A 22,698-nucleotide genomic window follows, 5' to 3' on the forward strand; every position below is an offset into this window, starting at 1 on the left:
AAGAATATGAACAGATTACTTTTCTCTGGATCCTTGCCAGCATGCAACATTGATTTGCTATAGATTCTACAGCCTCTTAAGTGCAGAAGCAATTTATATAAGACTTCACTGGATGTGAGAATAGTATTCTAAGACTAGAATAGAAGGAAAGTATGTGATGACGTAGATTTGTGATTTGTTAAAGGTAAAATGATAACTGCCAATGTATAATGTCAAAATAATTGCTTACACCTGTTTTGGAAGTGACTTCATTACTGAAGATGCTGCTCTGAGGTATTCTGGACCAAGGAACTGGCATTTTTTGGTGGGAGCAGCATTCAGTATGATTCCACAAATGTTTAATGGGATTCAAATCAAGAGAATTAGGCAGCTAGAAGAGCACATAGAATGCCTTGGATATGCTTTCTTTACCATGCTTTCACAATGCAAATGTGGGCATTGTCTTGCTGGGAGAGTTCAGATCCACTGATGCCATGTTGACAACCCTTATGGCAATAACTGGCATGAAACAATCCTCATGTAAGAATTAGCAGTCAAGGTATTCAACAGGGATGAGAGGATCTAGCTATGCCTGTTAGAACTATCACCATACCAGGAAAAGAAGGAAAAGATACTGTCACTGGCCTGTTTCCAGCCAACTACAGTCAGTTGGCTGGGAACAGTTTGGGTGGTCATAATCTTTTGGCTCATGACTGTGTATATATATGTGTGTGTGTGTGTGTGTCGAGAAGGATGGGAGATTAAAATAAGTATGTGAAAAGTGACACCAAACAAGCGTTGTCTTTGGATCACAAACACTTAAACAATTGGAGAAATGGCATCAAAACCAAACACTGTTTTGTCGTCTAAGAATGAGTCAAAAAGAGAAAGTAGTTGAGAAGAAACCTACTGTTTTATTCGTTGAGGAGCTGGAAGTTTTTAGTACTTGATGAGAACAGTATGAAGAAGGCTGCTGTTCCAAAGAATGGAGGCAGGCAGAATGAAAAGTTGGTTAGTTTTGAAGAGTAATAGTATACAGATGTTGACCAGCAGCTGATAATGTTTTGAAAGCTATAGAGGAATGATGGTAGTCAGTTCAATGGAATGGAATCCATGAAAATACCTATAGAAAGGCATAAAAGAAGAAACAGTACACCTATCAGAAAATAGTGAAGTAAAAGAAAGAGAATAAAGATAGTATCATGTTTTTTTTTTAAAATGAAGTTTTTGGTGAACCATTCCCCAAATGTGAGAACATTATGCCAAGAATGAGTAGATTTGGGATTTATATACACAACAGCAGTTGTACAGGTGAGAATGTTATGAACAGAAAAGAAGATACCAAGATTTTTCTGGATACTAAGAAGCTATGGATAACGATATGTCTATACCACAAAAAAGGTTCTAAGCGTAAGTCAACTCAAGCAGAGAAATTTGATTTTGTCTGATGATCTGAATATTAACAAATGGAGAAATCTGAAGCTAAAAAGGCTAGAAAACTATCCATCATGACATGCAGTGAATACAGCAAAACTGGCAATTCAACTGGAAAGGTAGAAGGAAGATCATAAGAACATTCATTTGGTAAAAGATCTTGCTAGATCAAATGCCATGGAAATGTCAAGAGTGACATGCAAGTTTTTCCAGAGTTTTCCATGGCTTGTTTCCAAAGAGAATGTGTGAGAGGGAAGAATGAAGTCTGGATATCTGCTGTGGAGCAAGGGTAACATAATTCACACTTGTGCCACTAATTAGTGAAGGAGGCATATGCTAATTACCTTCATTATTTTTGAGAGAAATGAGGTTAGGGTAATTGGGCAATAGTGTGAAGGCCAACTTTATTTCCCTTTTTTGAGATGGGCAAAAGAGAAGATTAGTGTTGAATCTGGAGCAAATTTTTAGTAACACGGTTATAGCATCAGAGCCAGAAGACTTATCAAAGCATTAAAGATTCTTCTATCTTTGTATCTTTCTGCTCTTAATGGTACAGTAGAAAATGATTTTTCTTGATGGTCCATGAAAATTAGAAAAGGATAATTCCAGGAAATTTCAGTGATACTCCACTGTACCATCAGGATGCAAGAAAGAAAAGCATGGAAGGAGACAGTTGTGCTCAATAACATGGGTTCAAGGCTGTACTGGGAAAAGTTGGTGAGAGTGTGTGTGTGCGCGCTACTCCTATGAAATAAGCGATTTTAACTTGTCTTATTGCTTTTTAGAGTAATTTGTGTTTTATAGTATATTATTGTTGAATTTTGTACTATTATTGGATTTATGTAAGAAGCTTAATGGAGGTGAAACAGCACTGAAAAAGGAATGAAATATTTAATTCTTCCAATATATCACCTTAGTCACAAAGCAATGTCAGGGAGTACAATATGAGACTTGTAACACACACACACATTTCGAGCCCGACGTTTCAAGGAACTTGAAAACTATTGAACGAGAGTTTTTGCTCTCTTCAGGGTTCTGCCTGGTCTCCGATTTCATCAGAGACCAACCAGTCTGAAACAGCTGTCAACCCAGTGAAACCTCATCAAAATGGACCAATAGGAGATGAATATATGGACACTTGGGCATAGCAATCATGTCTCCTATAAGGTCTGGCTAGGCCAACTCGTAAATGCCGGCGAATGTATTCCCGTAAGCTCTCTGGTAAATTTCATACGTAACTTTTATAGTTTCTGTATTCGGTTTTGAAATAATGCTGGATTTAATATCCACTTGATTTTTATAACGATCATATTTATCTCCTAATATAAATGGCGATATACTACAAAATTTAGGTAGTTCTGTACAATGGAACCAAAAACACATAGGAACAACAGGACAGCAAAAAATAAAGGCTAACCAGAAACTTGAACTGAGAACAAGAATCATGTTGTACTAAGCAGAAAAATGTTAGTATTGACAGATGAGGATACAGAAAATGTATTAACATATGAAGTTTCAGAATTGAATTTTCATGACTAAAATAAATTAGAATAACAAAGTATTTTTTTATCAGTCATTGCAAATTTAAAAACTTTTACCAACTAGTTTCACTCATACTCAACAGGTGGCTTCTTCAGGGTTTATAAAAAAGCACATAAAAAATAGATAACTACAGAGTTGTTCAAGCATTGAAAAAATAAATTCATCCTCACAAGGATGCAGAGTCATGTGGCATGCATCAGTTGTCCCTCTAGTAAAGACTGATGATAATCGTTGGAAAAACAATTACTGTTCGAAAAAAAAATATATATATTGTTTGATCAATGTAGGAGAATGCTAATCTTGGTCCCATGGTATCAGTTACCAAATATGAAAAATGTCAGCAATACATAGGAATCTTTAAAAAAATATTTTAAAAAAATACTGCTTAAATGAGGCAGCATTTGAATGCATCTCTACTGTTCAAAGAATAAATAGGTTGCGAGTAAAATGGATGTGCAAACCTTATTAAGCAAGAAATCCACAAGAAGAAGATGGTGTGGAAAGAATATCATATTATCATGATGAGAGGAGTTATGAAATATATAAAGCACAGGCCAGAAAACTAACAAGTATTGTGTGGAAAGCTAAATCGAAATATGAAAAGAAATTGGCTATGCAGGCTAAAGACAATCCAAAAGAATTTTATCATTATGCCACAAACAAAAGAAAGAATGAATGTGGAAGAATAACTTTACTGAATATATATATATATATAGTACTCGTGTCAGAAGCTAATGAGATAGTTCAATTAATGAGTGCTCACTTTGCTAAGATATATCAACCAGATATATGTTACATGGTGCACAGTGCTAGTGATACATTGGATGAAGAGTTAAGGGTGCAGAAAAAAGGTTGAACAGCAGCTGCATAAACTTAACTGTTTAAGAATTTGTCAATAGGGACAGATGGAGTATCAGCATATTTGCTAAAGGAATATTCAGCTGAATTGGCTAGGTCTTTCATATTTTAGTATAGCTTGAATCAGCTCAGGAATGATACCACAGGAATGGAAGAAATGTATGATAGTTCCATTGTACAAGGGTGGTGCAAAAACTGATGTCTAGCCACTGACCTATCAGTATCTCTTGTGTGGTAGTGAGGATTTTAAAGAAGTTGGTAAGAACTCGCATACAGAAATGGGTATACACTATACTCTGCAAGGTGCAGTATGGGTTTACTAAAGAAAGGTCACATTTCAGCAATTTGCTCATATTTTATAACAATGTTATAGCCAAGTTGGATAAAGGGAATGGATACACTATGATAATGTTGGATTTTGCTAAGGTGTTTGATAGGATACAACACAAAAAGGCTGTTGCATAAACTGCCTTTTTGTGTTGTATCCTGTCTACTGTTACAGAATATGGGATTGGAATATAAACTATTGACTTGGATCAGTAGATGGGTGACAGACATATCAAAAAGTGGTATACAGTGGGTGTGAATCTGCCAGATTTAAGATGATCAAGTGGTGTACCTCAGGGTTCAGCCCCTGGGCTACTATTGTTCAATCTGTATATTAATAACATCAGGCAGGTTTTAACATCAGATGTACAATTGTTTGCCAATGATACAAAGATAAGCAGTAGGGATGCTACTGAAATCCAGACCTTATAAAATGATTTGAATAGGCTGGAAATTTTGGCAAACAAAAATGGCTATCAGTTTAATGTTAGCAAGTGTAAAGTTATGCACTTTGGTGTGATGAGATTTCCAGTGGTATATTATATTAATGGGGTTATGCTACAAGAAATTGATGAGGCTATGGATCTTGGCATAATGGTGGATAGGAATTGGAAGTTCAAAGATCACATAGCAAAAGTTGCAAATACAACTCAAAGGATAATGGCAAAGTTGAAGCGAACCTTGACATACAAGGATAAAAAAGTAATTTTGCCTCTTTATATGGCCTTGATAAGATTGCATCTGGATTACTGTGTGCAGATTTGGTCTCTGGAGTTCCAAGGGGATAAAGAAGCTGTGGAAGGGGTGCAAAGAGTTACAAAGATTATATCAGGGTTATGGGATTTAGATTACAAGGACAGATTGCAAGTATGTGGATCACAGACTCCGGTTAACAGGAAAAAGAGGGCCAATATGATAGAGTTCTATAAACTTCTGAACGGGTGTTATAGAATATCGTCTGATGAAATTTTTTGCTATACGGAAGGTGAGAGAGAAGTCTATTTAGTAGTCACTCAAGCAACTAATAAAGTCTACTAGTCGAGAGGCGGTTAGCTAATAAATTGTAGAATAACAATTATAGCTACGGAAGACAGCTGAGTGACTACTAAATAGACTAGCGATATTTGAGTTGAGATTTAATTTCGGGGCCGACCTGTCAAGGACACACAGAATCTTGAAATAAAGTACGGAGTTACTAGAATAGTAGAGGCTGTAAAATTGAAGTTTACCGTTAGCTGTGCTTAGAAATATATTGCCTAAAGAATTAAATGAATGCAGGAGGAATGAACACCTGTGCATATAAAACCTCAAGTTAAGAATTATTGTGTGTTGCCTTATTTCATGAGTGATCAGTAGTACTTTATGCAACAACGTTTGTTTATGTGTATTGTGACTGATGATTAATTCAGTTATTGCTTAGATGAATTTATTTAATGAGTGCCATTTATTGTTAAGTGTTTATGGTTATAAAAGGTGTTTGTGTATAAATTGATGAAGATAGAAGATTATCGGTAAGATTATTCCAACCATTAATATTCCTATACACAGAAGTGTGTGAGTTTCATCCTAGAATTTCCTTATATTAACAGTAACTATTGGTGAGAGTTAACTGAAGTGTAAAATTAAAAGTGTTTGTTTGTGAAGAGGTATTACTGCAATTTTTGTTGTATTTGGAACTTAAGGAACTGTGAGAAGACTGTAATATAGAGATAACAGCTTTACCATTGTATGAGTTGAATGATTGAATTTATCTGAGGAGTTAAAATGTTTGTGATATCTTAATTACTGAATTGAAGTTAAGTGTAAAATTTGTGATTTTAAAATTAAATGTTTGTTTTTGTTTATCTAAAGTTGTATTTTGCCTGAATCTTTTTTTTTCTGCACCATTCATTAAATATTCGAACCAAAGCAGGTAAAATAAGTAAGTTAAATATACTCGGCCAGTATATATAACAACAACATATAAAGGAAGGGTAGTTGAGAGTTGGTTTATCTTCAGTCCTTGAACTAATTCAGATATAAAGTGGCGCAGTCTTTAAATATAAATTTTCTTTATATTTGAATTAGAAATCAACTCACAACTTATCAATTAGTTAAGAACATTGTAATAGTAATCATGTCAGATCCAAAGTATAGATTGAGAAGAAGTAGGATCCAACAAAATGGCGCAGTCGGCAGGATTTGAATTCACTAAAAGAAGATTGTAATATTAAGTATTAAAATTTGTAATAGTAAAAAAGAATTTAAAGATAAATTAAGTGAATCAAGTGAATTGGTTGTAAACTAGAATCAGGCAAACAGAGAAATTATTTTAGGATTCTAATTTTTTTAAACGTTATTGTTAATAGATTAATATGGCAGTTTCATCAAGTTCTAAAATGGAAGATAGTGAATTTTTTCGTACAGTAAACCCACAACAAGTTTTTCCTCGGTTTTCAGGTGAAGAATCAGATGATGTACTGTCCTTTTTTACTTATGTTGAAAAACTTAGAGAAATAGCAAACTGGACGGATTTTCAACTGTTAATTTTACTCAGAAGTAAATTAATAGGCAAGGCTAGAACATATTTTAATTCATCCCCTATTCTTAAGGAAAGATTAGAATACAAGAAATTTAAGGACGAATTAATCTCTAGATTTTCCCATACTAAGTGCTACCTTCGAACCCTTATAGAGCTCCACGAATGCATGCAAGATGACAAAGAAGATGTGACTAATTATTTTAACAGATTGGTGAACATTGCTAAATCTATGAAGATGTCCCCTACAGAAAAAACCTCACTTAGATTGGATTGTGTTTCAACAATTTCGACTGGGATTGAATAAAAATTTAAGAGAGGTCATTTACAAAAAAAAAGGCTGTCAGTTTAGAAGCATGTTATAGTCTGGCCAAAGAAAGAGAGAAAATATTAGAGGAAATGCAACAAATATACTCCATGAGACAATCACTTATGCAGGACTGTAATGATCAACTTACACCTTTACCAATTCTTGAATACTTTCCAAACTGTAAAAAAAGGAAAGAGATTAAGAATGAGGAAGTCAATGTAGATAACTCTACCACCTTGAGTAACAAACCAGGCTCACTAGACTACAATTCCCATAGAATGCAAAGTGTGAGAATGGCCAAAGAGAATGGTAAGTTACCTTTAACTCTTGTGCAAGGTCTGATTGGAAGGATTCCATGCAATATTCTTTTAGATACTGGAGCCCATATATCAGTTATTTCTAACTCCATGGTGAATAAGCTTGTTGATGATCTTTCTGATAACATCACCCTAATTCAGAAACCAGTAAAAATCATGGGAATTGCTAAAATTGAACTGATTGCCACAAGAAAAATAAATGCTGAAATTTCTATACCTTGTTTTCCAGTAGAGTTCTCACATGAACTCATTATCCTTCCAGAAGTTGCTGACACGAATGACCAGATCATACTAGGATTTGATTTCCTAGAGAAAAATAAATTCATGTGTGACTTTGCCTCTTAAACCATTTCCTTGTGTGGTGTGAGTTATCAATCAATATACAATGAAGACAATAAAAGGGAACTATGTAACAAGATGGAGATTGAAACCTTAAACCTTGAAGACGGATTAAGTGATAAAAAAAGAAAATTGTTGCACGAAGCTATTAATTTAGCAGAATCAAAAAACGAGAGTAGAAATAAGGAAATTCATTCTATCAATTTTCAAAATATATCCCCAAACATTCACTGAAGATATTAGCTCATTGACCTGTACAAACAAAGAGCATTCCATTGATATCACTTCAGAAACGCCTATCTACACTAAGCAGTACAAAACCCCCCTTAAATATCTAGATAGACTTCAGATCTTTCTGAATGATTATGAAAGAGCTGGGATCATAGAAAAGTCTAATTCCAGATGGAATAGCCCTTTTTTGTTGGTAGAAAAACCTGATGGAAGTCTCAGATTTATATTAGATCTGTGTGAGATTAATAAGGTCACTAAGCCCATTGATTTTCCTCTATGTAACATAGAAGAGCTCCTGACTAGTCTAGAGGGAGCAAAATACTTTTCAAAATTGGACCTGAACTCTGGCTATTCCCAGATACCTCTTAGAAAGGAGGACAGACGGTTTTTTGCCTTTACCACTCGATGGCAAAAATACCAACTCTGTCGGCTTCCTCAAGGGGCCAGAAATTCAGCTATGAGTTTTCAGTGTCTGATGAACACTGTACTCTCAGACATGTTAGGAAAGGGAGTCATATGTTTCCAAGATGACCTATTAATTTACACCGCAGACTTAACATCACATGAAGAAATTTTAGATAATGTATTAAATAGACTAAATTTGTCACATCTATCGTTGAAGTGCTCAAAATGTAAATTCCTCATTAAGAAAGTTGAATACCTAGGACATGTTGTCAGTGAGGCTGGAATAATCCCCACTCAAGAAAACATCTCTGCCATTCTAAGAGCGAAAATACCCACCTCTGTGAGACAAGTACGAAGGTACTTAGGAATGGTAAACTTCTATAGAAAATTTATTCCAAATTGTTCTCAAATAATGGAGCCCATAATTAAATTAACTAAAAAGGGGGAAAAGTTCATTTGGGGAAAGGAACAGGAATCTGCCCATACATCCTTAAATTTAGCATTAAATAGATCTCCTGTCCTCACTCATCCCACTCTTGGAGAACCCTTCTATCTTGCAGCAGATGCTTCAAATGACACCATTGCAGCTGTAATAGAACAAAAGAAGAAAGAAGGAATTAGACCCATTGCATTCCTAAGTTATTGAAAAAGAAGCACTAGCTATTGTGCATGCCTTAAGGAAATTTAGATACATGTTACTGGGACAAGAAATTTTTTTAAGATTGGACCATAAACCCCTAACTTTTTTATCCACAATGAAGGATAAAAACCAAAGGATTATTCGATGGGCCTTAGAATTACAAGAGTTCCAAATACAGATATGTTATATTCCTGGAAAACTTAATGTGGTTGCTGACTACTTATCCAGGGCCTTAGATGATAAAGTAGATGAAAGTACCAGTGCAAAAGAAAGGATAATGAACTTGATAGCCAAGGCAAATGAGGGAGAAGAAAACACAAGAAGACCCCCACACCTTCAGAATTGGAGCAAATTCTCCATTATAGATGCACAAAAATTAGATCCAACATGGGGGGGAATATATCGACGAATCAAAAATGGGAAGAGAATCTTGGAGGAACACTCCTTTTTGCATTCTTTATTTTTGGATGATGATGGCCTCCTGATGGCAAAACATGATATCACCGGAAATTGGAAGAACAAAATAGTAGTTCCTGCTGTCATGATCCCTTGGGTGTTATATACTTTTCATGATGCTGATCTAGCAGGACACCAAGGGTTCTTTCGGACATGGGGAGAATAAGAAACAGATATGTGTGGAAGGGAATGAGACGAGACGTTGAAAGTTATGTGTTTTCATGTCATCTATGTCAAAGAAAATCAAATTACGGAGGAAAGGCTCCTCTTCAACCTTTCCCTATTCCTAGTCGCCCTTTTCAAGCTATAGCCATAGACATTATAGGTCCACTCCCTACTACCTCTGAAGGAAACAAGTATATACTTGTTGTAATAGATATGTTCTCTAGGTTTCCAGAAGCCACAGCTATGAAGAATCAAACTGCACAAACAGTGGCTGACAAGTTGTTTAAGATGATCATTTCAAGATATGGAACCCCCCAAACACTCCTCACCGATCAAGGTTCAAACTTTACAGCTGAAGTTATGCTTCAATTATGTAAATTATTGAAGATAAAAAAGCTTTTCACTACTCCCTATCACCCCCAAGGAAATGGAATGTGTGAGAGGATGAATCGTACCCTGAAACAAACCCTATCCAAACTTGCAGATAATCACTTATATAATTGGGATAATTTCCTTCCACACACCCTTTTTGCCTGTAGAACAGCCCTGCATGCTGCTATAAAAGAAGCCCCTGCTGTAGTTTTATATGGTTTTGAACCACTGTTTCCCAGTGATTTTAAGGACTCGCATGCAAACTCAGGATTCCCAGACATTGATGAGTACCTTAGCAATATAATCTCTGAAAACAAAGTTGCATATGACCTAGTAGCAAAAGCCAGTCAAAACAGCTCGCAAATGGCTAGAGCCTATGCAAATAAACTAAGAAACTACAAGGAATTAAAACCTGGAAACTTAGTACTTTTACGACAAGAGCATAGTAACAAGAAAACAGGAAAGTTTGGAAAATGTGCAATAGGACCTTATGAAATTGTTGAAAAGACATCTCCTGTCAACTTTCGAATAAGAGAATCTACAGGATTGAAAAGAACTCTAATTGTCCACTCAGACCGATTGAAATTGTTCAAGAAGAGACCTGACAAATTAGTCTGCCTAGGAGATTCTCTAGAGGCAATATGGGGAAAAGAAAGGAATTACCATAGAAAAAGTAATTACAGAAGGAACACAAATATTACAAAACAACCAAAACACAGTAGTATTAATGCAGAACATGAATTGAATTCGGAAGAGACAGTCCCATACTACAGACATAGAAGACATGCTGAATTTGATAATGAAGATAACAAGAGATTTAATGAGAAAGAGAATGAGAATAAATGCACAAGTCATAATAAGGAACCAAGTTTTATTCAAACTAGGTACTACTTAAGAAATCGAAAAAGAAATATGTAGACTAATTCCTCCATAAAAGAGCTTAGTGTGAAAAATTTTTCTTAAAGGAAAAATTTTTCAGAGAAAGGGTGAGCCTTTGTTAAACTGTGAATGAAATTGTTTTGTATATTTTTGTTTTTTTTTTCATTCACATTTAACATAATATACCAAGCAAGACTTGTGTAAATATTACTTAATGTAAACAACTTATTTTACAATTTAATATACATATAACCACCTTAATTTTGTCTAATATTTAATTATTTAATCAAAGATATATGTATTAATAATGAAAAAACTGTATTAAATATTATTAAGCTATTTTAATCATTATGTTAATATTATAAGAACTTGTATTTGATAATTTAACTGCGCATTAATTGAAATGTAAATATTTTTATTTATTCCTATTTGTAGAAGTTTAGCATTATGCAATACCTCAATTTTATTATGTTTTGTTTTGTTGTCATGGAGACGTATGTAAGTGAGCGAGCACGTTTTGGAACACCACGTGAGGAGAAGGTTTATTGAAAAGAGTTTTAGAAAGAAATCACGAGAATAATTTAGGCGGGAAGAACAGATATATAAGCGATGAACGCTGAAATTATCAATTAATTAAGGGGAGAATAGAAGGAAACAGAGAGAGAGAGAGAGGATTGCCATTAGGTTGGAATCGGAGCATTCGGGAATCACAGTGCGATAATAGCGAGTCGGCATGTCACTCAAGCAGCTAATAAAGTCTACTAGTCGAGAGGCGGTTAGTTAATAAATTGTAGAATAAATTATAGCTACGGAAGACAGCTGAGTAACTACTAAATAGACTAGCGATATTTGAGTTGAGATTCAATTTCAGGGCCAACCTTTCAAGGACATACAGAACTTTGAAGCAAAGCACAGAGTTATTAGGGAATAGTAGAGGCTGTAAAATTGAAGTTTATCGTTAGCTGTGCTTAGAAATATATTGCCTAAAGAATTAAATGAATGCAGGAAGAACAAACAGCTGTGCATATAAAACCTCAAGTTAGGGAATTATTGTGTATTGCCTTAATCATAAGTGATCAGTAGTATTTCATGCAAGAACGTTTGTTTATGTGTATAGTGACCGATGATTAATTCAGTTATTGCTTAGAAGATTTATTTTAATGAGTGCCGTTTACTGTTTAAAGTGTTTACAGTTATAAAAAAAATGTTTGTATATAAGTTTATGAAGAAAGAAGATTATCGGTAAGATTATTCCAACCATTAATATTCCTTTGCAGAGAAGTCTGCGAGTTTCATCATATAATTTCCTTATACTAACAGTAACTATTGCGGAAGTTAGCTAAAGTGTAAACTTAAAAGTGTTTGTTTGTAAAGAGGTATTACTGCATAATTTTATTGTATTTTGGAACTTAAGGAACTGTAAGAAGACTGTACTAGAGATAACAGATTTACCATTGTCTGAGTTTATATGATTGTACTTATCAGAGAAGCTAAAATGTTTGTGATGTCTTAATTACTGATTTAAACTTAAGTGTAAAATTTATGATTCTAAAATTAAATGTTTGTTTTTGTTAATCAAAAGTTGTATTTTGCCTGAATCTCTTTTACTGCACCATTCATAAAATATTCGAACCAAAGTGGGAGTGATAAATAAGTTAAATATACTCGGCCAGTATATATAATGTTAACACCTAAAAGGAGAGATAGTTGGGAGTTGGTTTATCTTCAATTCTTGAACTAATTCAGATATAAAGTGGCACAGTCTTTAAATATAAATTTTCTTTATATTTGAATTAGAAATCAACTAGCAACCTTCTATTTTGTTAAGAACATCATAGTAAATAACATGTCGGATCCAAGGTATAGATTGAGAAGAAGTAAGAACCAACAGTTATATTTTACCTTTGCATCACATTCATCAAATTACCTTGGCTATCTTTTTAGATGTACTTTTTTAGTTTTTTGGCTATCTTTTTAGATAGTGGGTTTTGTTCTTGTGTATTTGAGAAAGGGAAGTAAGAGGGCCATGTAGTATTTTATTTGGTAATAATTATTTTCTATGCATAAATTAGAATTGCAAATCATTCAACACATTTTTCTTTGATTATTCTAATTTTTTGATTTGGAGGTGTATGTGTCGGCTTTCTATAAATGGAAAAAGAGAGTGGACCATCTGAAAGCCAGGAGACGTGTGTCAAGAAAGAGCAAACAATTATTACATTTTTTTTCTACTGTGAAGTGAATTTTGGAGTCTTTGGCTGTAACAAAAGAACTCAAAGCATCTTGTCCATGGGTTAAATGGTAAACACATCATCAACAAAGTGTAACCATACCAAGCACTTATATATAGCTGTGGGAAGTTTTTTTTTTTTTTTTTTTTTTAAGTGCTTCATAGAAAATTTAGCTGGAATGGGAAACCCATTTAAATTTTTAAAAATTTAAAGAAAAGTTACATTTGGCTAAATCATATTGCATTTACTAACAGGCGAGTTGAGAATCCTACAGGAACAAATTGCTGCTACTCAGAGTAGAGCTTTCAAAGTTAAATATCACTATAATGGCTCTACATGAAGAGATATTTAGTGTTTTAAATCCTGAACTGTGGACTGTCCTATATCACATCTCCAAAGTGCCAGCAAAAAAATATTTCCCACAAAGTTAAAAGCAGGCACTTTAAGAAATCTGAAATCCTGCAGTAGTGCCAACATACTATACTCTGATTACAATTTCAATGAAATCATGTGGTCATAAATTTATTGTCACAGGTACTTACAGAAGAAGCTAAGAACACTCTCAGTCATGGTCATAACTTTGCTGTTATGCCTAAAACAAGTTCCAAAACTAGAAATTATGATTAACATAGAATGGAGCATCTACAATATTCTACCTTCGATAGCCAATGATGTATGTTTAGCCATAACTATCATCTTAAACAAATCCAAACCACCTAAAATATATATTACAGAAGAAAATAGCTGCTTTTAAAATGTTATAAGAATAAAGCTATGTTCATTACTAAAGCTGATAAGGGTAATGCCACAATTATCATGAATCAAGAGGATTACAACAAAAAAAAAAAGATCCAAACTTCACTATGTCTCAAAAGTCTAAGTTATTGAAAAGAGTGACTTCTTAGACAAAAGAAATCAACAAAATAGAAACCTGTTCATGATAAACCATCCCATTTTATGGGGGGGGGGGGGAAACTCCACAAATCTAACATTCCCCTAAGCTCTATAGCTGATAGCATAGACAGTCCTACTTATATGCATGGCTCTCTTATTCTTCCTCCTCAAACACAGAAGAACAAAGCACCTTCTATTCCTATCCCTCTATGTCTGAGATACATATGAAAAGATAGCCAAAGTACTAATAAAATAAAACCTCTGCACCACATGTTAAAATAGCAACTCTGATTCAATCTCTTAAAGATAAACTCCACACCTAGCATATCCTTGAGTGCATGAAGTTCCATGTGACTGTGAGTTGGTTACCATGGAAAAACAGGAAGATCTGTTAAATTCCTGTACTGGCAGAACACACTTTGGACATCCACTTCATAAAGGATTAGATGGGAAAAAACCAAAGTGCTCTATATAAGTTAAGTCAGAAAGATTATTTTTAGAGTCAGCCATGGATATGAAGCATTCTCCTAACCTGAACAAGTATGATTGCATTAATTTGCCAAAAATTTAGGAGACTTATCTTGAGATCAACTCCTACATAGCTGTAATACTTTTTTTACAACATTAGAGAGCACCAAATTAGGACTTGAGATACTTTGTCCATTACAATTTGAACTGTTTCACTTACTACTTATTTCATATGTTAACTGAAACAAGTAGTGTGCTCTGAAGATGCTGGTTTGAAATCCAAAGAACTATAAAGCTAGTTAATAAACATTTTTTTTCATAATTTTAATTTTGTGTTGTAACTGCTAAAATAAGTTATGAATAATGTTCAACACCGAAGTTTGTTAGATTGAAGGAGTACTACAATTGTTGCATGAACTAATAAGAGTTTAACCACAGGAACTGATGGGATTTCAGCACAGACTCTGCTGTATAACTTGAGCCTCAGAACAGCAGATTCCCCAGGAGTGGAAAGATGTATGAAAATGTCACTGCAGAAAAGAAGTGTAATGGCTGATGTGTCTATCGACATCTCAGTATTTCTAGAGTGGAGGGTATAGGTTGATTAATTTGGGGGGGGGGGGGGTATTGGTGCATGGACAGCAAAGGTCATACTGTGCTAAACCAAAGATGATAATATATACGAAGACATAGAAATAGTGGATATTAAAGATTCGATATTATTTCAAAGCTGAATGTATATCAACTTTGGAAGCTTCAAATTTTGACCAGTGAGTTTATGAGAATACAATTCTCGGCATCAGAGTTATCTTAGCTTCCACTTAAAAGACGCGAGTGCTACCTAGGCATCCATATATTTGCATATTATTAGTGCATTTGATAAAGGTTTCACTGGCCTGATGGCTGTTTGAACTGGCTGATTCTCTTCAGAGATCAGGCAATTCAGTTTGTTCAAAAGAGCATCATAGGCATAAACTGAGACCTAAGTTACAAATATATCAGTCATAGGTTCATTCCAAGCTCTTGACATCTGAATTGCCATGATCTGCATGCTGCTCCTGAAAACCCGAAAGAAAGAAGGAAGGAAGTGGATGAAGTCCATACCTCATGGGAGCCCCCTTGAGGCTAACCTGCCTTGTGTTGGCCTCCTCTGCCCACATGGACATCAATTTACTCTGACCATGGAGTTGTTCTTTAAAAGTTGAAAGTTTAGTTCTCCTGAGAACTAAAGAATTTCCAAGGAGAAATTCTTTAGTTCTCAGGAGAACTAAACTTTCAACTTTGAATTGCGCAAGTGTTATTTGGCATATGGCATGCATTGGTTTACTATTTCATTTCACAAAAAGAAACTCCTCTTTCCACTCTGGCCTAAAACTTCTGTGTTCCTCTTCATATTTACATTTTTAATGCGACATTTCTAAGCACTTGAAAAAGAGTTCAACGATAACAAGCACTCGATGGACTCATGAAACACGTTGAACGATACCAATAGATGAGTGCCAGAAGTGTAACTAACATGTTGTGGCAGGCAGGCATAGCTTCTGCATCCTACCCACCTCGCCATGTGCACCCTCACTTACTCCCATACCATCGCATCAGTCAAAGGTTGCGGCTCTTCTGAGTCTTACCAGAATTATTTTGGCTCTAAAAAGGATGCATAGTAAGCCACCCTTGATTATTAATGATATCAGTCAGGATATAACATCAAATGTGCAACTGTTTGTGGATGATACAAAGATAGGCAGTGCAATCAGGGATGCTACTGATATTCAGCAATTATTTGATTTGAATAGACTAGAAATTTGAGCAAAAGAAAACGGCTATCAGTTTAATGTTAGTAAGTGTAAAGTTATGCACTTTAGTGTGATTAGAGTTCCAGTGGCACATTATATTAGCGAAGTTATGCTACAAGAAACTGAAGAGGCAAGGGATCTTGGCGCATTGGTGAATAGGAATTTAAAGTTCAAAGGTCACATAGCAAAAATTGCAAATACAACTTAGAGGATAACTGCGACGTTGAAACAAACCTTGACATGTAAGGATAAGGAAGTCATTTTGCCTCTTTATAAGGCTTTGATAAGACCACACACCTGGATTATTGTGTGCAGATTTGGTCTCCTAGGTTCCAAGGGGATAAAAGAGCTGAGGAAATGCACAAAGGAGACTTACAAAGATTATGTCCGGATTATGGGATTTAGATTACGAGGATAGATTGCGAGTATGTGAATTGCAGACTCTGGCTAACAGGATAGAGATATCCATAAACCTTTGAATGGATGTGAATGGCATTACAGGATATCATCTGATGAAATTTTTTGTTATATGGAAGATGGAGAGAGAATACGGGGGCATCCATGATAGTTAAGTTTGTTCACAGTCAAGAAAGGGGCAAGAGGATTTCTCCCAGAGAGTAGTGAGTGAAGTGGAATAATTTGCCCTTAGGTGGGCAAATTCACACTAGATGCACTCGCTATGAATGAATTTAAGAGTATGATAGCTAGTTTGGGTGATTTATAGCCTCCATCAATGAGTCCTTGACTCCCTGGAGGTCTCAGATAATAATAATATAAATGCAATATCATTAACTTTGATTAATTGAAATCTTGTTTTAATGCATAACTATAGTTTTTTTAAAATGCATAATCATAGTACAGATTACCTATCATAATTTCTAAGATGATTAATGAAGTAAAAATCAATTTAAGCAATCAGATTTTAACTGTTATAAATTAAATAGCCGATGATGTAAATAAATAACCAAATGTGATTAAAGTTTAATGACATATTTATTTAACTGAATGCTTATAAGAACTCAAAACAAATGTCTGAAACTAAAAAATGCAAGTATGCAGGAGAGTAAAGATAAAAATATTTTTGGAAATTAATTAATATAATGGCAGTTACTGATTACATCCTGATGCAATGACATCATGTATTCCACTTTTAGAGGCAAAACCTGGTGTAAATTTTTTTTTGTTTTACATAAACTTAAAAATTTTCTAAGTATGACAAAATAAAATGGAACCATTCATACAAGGCAAGTTTTATGAGTAGCTAAGCACATGAAACTGAATTAATCAAAACTAAACTTACCAGGTAGTTTTGTAATCAAATAAAAATATTAAGAATACACCTAAACCTCTTTTTATGTGAAGCAAATTCGGAGTTACGCGAATTAGGATATCAAAAAAAAAATTTTTTTTTACACGATTTTTATTCACTTTTATGGGACCAACCTAAAGTCTAAGTTAGGAAAAAATCTGTAATTCAAGAAAATTCTGAGAATTTTGTAAAATTGCATTCTCATTTCAATTAAGAAAATTCTAAATTCTAGAAAATTCTGAGAATTTTGTAGAATTACATTCTCATTTCAATTAAGAAAATTCTAAATTCTAGAAAATTCTGAGAATTTTGTAGAATTGCATTCTCATTTCAATTAAGAAAATTCTAAATTCTAAATGAATTTCATTTATTGGGAATTCCCCGAATTACATAACTGACTGCGCATAAAAAAGCAGTTCTCAGCAGTTTGAATAGACAACACAGTTACCGCATTTTTTAAGTGAAATCAAAATAAAAATCATGTTATAAAATTAATAATTTTGCCAAGAAATAATAAATGGTAAGCTAGATGTAATTTTCAAACTTTCATTTCCTTAACCGAAGATTTTAATCCAGCCTTCACATGATGTTGCCAATAACCAAAAAAAAAAAAAAAGGAAAGCTGTTTCCTTAGATATAAAAATTCAAATTTTAGATCATCTTCAAACTGGGGAAGGTGCGACGGCTGTGGGTAAGCATTTTGGAGTCCGTGAATCAACTGTCAGATCTATAAAGAAAAATGAAGAGGCTATTAGAAAAGTGGTATGTTCTGGTACAAGATCGAGTGCGAAATTATCATCATACACAAGAGATGTTGTTCTAGAAAAGGACGAAAAAGCTTTACTGATGTGGATAGAAGATAATGTACAAAAAAGAATGCCAGTTGACGGAAATTCCATCAAGCAATCAGAATTGAGATTTTATGAACAGATTAAAAAACTGCAGCCGGATACTTCATCTCAATCAAGGAAAAAATATGAATTTCATGCAAGCAATGGTTGGCTGGCTAAGTTTATTAAAAGACATGCCTCCTCATAATATAAAAATTAAAGGTAAAAATGGCTTCTGCTGATGAAACAGCTGCTAAAGCATTTCCACAAAAACTTGCTAAAATAATTGAAGATGGAAGTTACACTCGAGAACAAGTTTGGAATATGGATGAAACCGGCCTTTTCTGAAAAAAAAAAAAAAATGCCAAACAGAACTTATCAAAAATGCGAAAAACTGTTGGTGGGTTCAAAGCAGCAGCAAAGGATTGCATAACACTCCTATTTTGTTCGAACACTTTAGGAGATCGGATGTCAAAACCACTGCTCATAAATCGATCATTAAGACCACGGCCAATGAAAGGCGTAGATTTTCAAAAATTGCCAGTTCGTTGGATGGCCAACAAAAAAAAAAAGCTTGATTGACCATTGATATTTTCACTGAGTGGTTCCAAAAACTTTGTGTCAGAAGTTAGATGCCACCTGAATGACAAGGGTCTCAAATTTAAAGTGCTTTTGATTCTTGATAATGCACCTGGTCATCCTGCCATAGAACACCCAAATGTGCAATTTTTTTTTTTCTGCCGCACAATACCACATCATTGCTACAACCGATCAGGATATAATTGCGACTTTTAAAACATTGTCACACGAACATTTCAGTATGTTTTGAACAAGCTAAATGATGATGAAACACTGTCAGTTATGGATGTGTGGAAAAAATTTCCAATTATGGATTGTATTGATCAGGTTCGATTATCATTATCTGAATTGAGACCAGAAATTATGAATGCATGCTGGAAAGCTATTTGGCCCACATGTGTTAAAGAGAATGCTCCTGTTCCCTTCAATCATACTGCAGAATTCTCCAATATAATAAGTTTGGCATATGAAATTGGCAGAGAAGGATTCAATGATCTTACGTCGGCAGATATCGAAGAATTGTTAATTGATAAACCTCTTAGCAAAGACAAAATAGTGGAGATTGTTTCTGAGACTCCTGAAAGCGAAGAAGTTAATGATAACGATCAAGATAATCCTACTTTTACTGCTGATATAATTAAAGGTGGTCTTAAACTGGCCAGTAATTTAGGCAATTATTTTGCCCGACATAATCCAAATGAAGAATGTGCTGGGAAGTTTTCACGTGAGAATGTCTTGTTAATGTCTTCATACAGAGAATTATATCGCGACTTATCTAAAGCATCAACACAGCAATTAATAAATGAGTTCATGCCTAAAACTACTGAAACAACCAGTGGTACTTTTGTTCAAGACATGACAAGAAGAATCCCACAAGTTGAGGCGGAATTCAATGACGATAATACCATATCTGGTAGTTCTAGTGATATTACAGTCTCACTGCTGGGAAGTTTTCACGTGAGCTTAAGTTGTTAATGTCTTCATACAGAGAATTATATCGTGACTTATCTAAAGCATCAACACAGCAATTAATAACTGAGTTCATGCCTAAAACTACTGAAACAACCAGTGGTACTTTTGTTCAAGACATGACAAGAAGAATTCCACAAGTTGAGGCAGAAGTCAATGATGATAATACCATATCTAGTAGTTCTAGTGATATTACAGTCTCACGAAAACAAGAGCTTTTGCGTTTATTGTCAGAAACTGTTAGTGAATAACATAATTATTTTATAGAATCCTTAGCAAACAAAAATGGATATGTTTTTTTTTTTTAAGTTATTAAAATTCATTATATGTATGTGTGTTCTCCATGAAATGTAAATAAAAATCTTATGATCTTAGCATATTTAATGTTTGTTTTTTTTCATTATTTTGCTTATATTTCAGGTTTGGAACCAATCTTCAATTTTTCTATGGAGTCAATAGTTCTTTTTATGCGAATTCTATTTATGTGTAATTTTTAGGAAAGTATCTATCGTGTAAAAAGAGGTTTAGGTGTATTTCAAAATGGCTGAAATGGATGTAAAACTATTGTAGTTAGCAAGGAAATTGGAATATACTCAGACAATAAGGTATATCAAATTATCCAAATCTGAATTAACTGAAATTTGCTGTAAATGGAATTATCATTTGTCTGGAAACACCTTAGATATAGTAAGTTTTGAACATAAGATCTACCGTACTAGTTTTAGTAGACATTATTGCAGATTATAAATCATTACAATTTTATGCATTTTAAATGTTTTTACTTAATCATACAGCCATTTCTGAACTGTAAAAAAAATTACATGCACACAGTTTAGTATATCATACTGTATCCAGTCACTCATTAGCAACTTAACATTCAGATCATATTCCAAATCCGTTATCTCCACAACCAATCATTCTCATGAGTTGGCAGCTGCTCATAACCAACTCATCAGTGTATCAGCAGCAGAGATGACTAGTTTGGAATGCAAGCCGAACACTAAGTGCTACGTGGTCAGATACTTTGCTCTGTTAAAGTTTTTATAGTAAGTTAGTTTTTATGCCAGATGACATGTATGACGTGAAGTAACATTCTTTTCTGCTGAAATTTTAATGGTTTGAATCTAAATAAATTATATGAAATAAACTACAGATACATACAGTTAGAATAACAAATGCATTTTAAGAATTACCTCCATTTCTAAGCTTTTCCTTTTATAATAGCTTGAGATATTTTCATTGTAGTTCCATCCCATAGCTCGCAGTTCAATTACTTCTAAAAGCCTCAGTCTGCATATCATATCAATGTGATCTTCCCTTGAAGCATTCCGCAATGTGACAAAGTAACGATCAAGCTGATCTAAAGTAAATGAAAAACTGAACTTAAAATTTAATGATTACCTTCATAGTTTCAATGTTTCCTACATTATATAAAAAGGCTAACTTTCTCGCATATTTTGCGACTGTTCATTTTTAGGTACAATTTTACAGTAAACTCAAGATACTGTCTCTTAACCTATAGGGCAAGTGATAATAGAGAAATCATGTTAAAAGGTTCGATTTCCACAAAACAAATACAATGCACTATGCATGGTATTTGTTCTGTGGTTGATAAAGAAAATAATGCTTTTACACATCTTGTTCCCTTTTTTAGTTGTGCAATTCTTTTGAAGATGCACTAAATTACCATAAGTTGTGTTCTTTTGCAGATATGTTATGCTGTTGAAAGTTCTAATTACACAAAAACCTTATTCTTTAGCATAATGTGGGTAAACTCTGACAGTCACATCTTATTATAAGAACTTGGTTATCCTCTGGGTCTTTTTTTTTTTTTTTTCCCCAGCCATCAAACATTTGTTTTACTAACCTTTCCTCTCCTATTTAAGTGGCCATACTAACTTCAATTACTCTGCTCATGCATTCCTGAATGCTAACAATGTCACGTTCCTTTCTAATAACTTCATTTTTACTATTATTCTGCCACTGATGGATGGCATCAACTCTCATATTTCTGGTCTCCAGTCTTTGATCAACTATTTCTAACTGAGCTCTCAGATCTACACATTAATCAATATTTAACAGATACTTGTGCCATAACAATGAGAACAGTCTACACAAAGACAAGGATAAATGAAATGATTTAAACACAAACATAAAATAAAATACATTAAAATTGGTTTGTATACATGTATACAGATGGTTTAGTGCTCTAATTTCTCTTATTCCACATTTATTCAGATGACTCATCACAATAGACATCAGAATAATTAAAGCTTTAAATATGGAAATTATTTAAATTTTCATATTTAAATTTCCCATCTTCTCTAAAAATTGTGTCTAAATAACCAAATTATTTTACAAGTTCTATAGGTTCCCCCCATTCAGGATGCAGTTGATGTTTCTGTCCATTTTCATAGTCTGAGAATTGAGGACAAAGTAGAGGCTAAGATGCCTGAGGAATAGGCTAGTTTTAAGAAAGGCTAGGGTACCAAAGATCAGATCCATTTCCTCAGGGAGGTCACTGACAAATATAGAGAGTTTAGATTTCTTTTTATAATATTCTTCACAGACTACTGAGTTTTAAATCGTGTTCAACATATGAAATTGTAGGGAGTGAGGGGTTAACGAAAGTAATGGTTATCCAGAACACATCAGGTTGATAACCAACTTGTACAGTGAGAAGCTTCCACAGTAAGAACAGGTGTTCGAATAACTGATTGATTTCTCATAGGCAAGGAAGTTAAGAAAGGATGCCTAATCCCTCACCTTTAGTATCCATGCTGAAGACATTATGAGTGTAGCACTGGATGAGCTGAAAACAGGAAATAGGATAGGTGGCAGATGGGTCAACAA

The 22,698-nt window shown here is 34.1% G+C and overlaps 1 protein-coding gene across 4 annotated transcripts in view; it reads right to left on the minus strand.

The window, feature by feature from the left end:
- Positions 1–22,698, minus strand: part of mxt (Eukaryotic translation initiation factor mextil) — a 446,323-nt gene that overhangs the window by 368,153 nt on the left and 55,472 nt on the right. For all 4 annotated transcript variants that reach the window (XM_090397619.1, XM_090397617.1, XM_090397616.1 and 1 more), the window contains exon 4: positions 21,039–21,205. In XM_090397619.1, coding sequence (XP_090253745.1) covers positions 21,039–21,205 — 167 coding nt within the window. The remainder of the gene's footprint in view (positions 1–21,038; positions 21,206–22,698) is intronic.

Source organism: Typopeltis vanoorti, chromosome 9 (assembly GCF_054136105.1).
Source record: "Typopeltis vanoorti isolate ZY-2024b chromosome 9, IOZ_Tvanoo_1.0, whole genome shotgun sequence".
In the NCBI taxonomy this organism is placed as follows: Eukaryota; Metazoa; Arthropoda; class Arachnida; order Uropygi; family Thelyphonidae; genus Typopeltis; species Typopeltis vanoorti.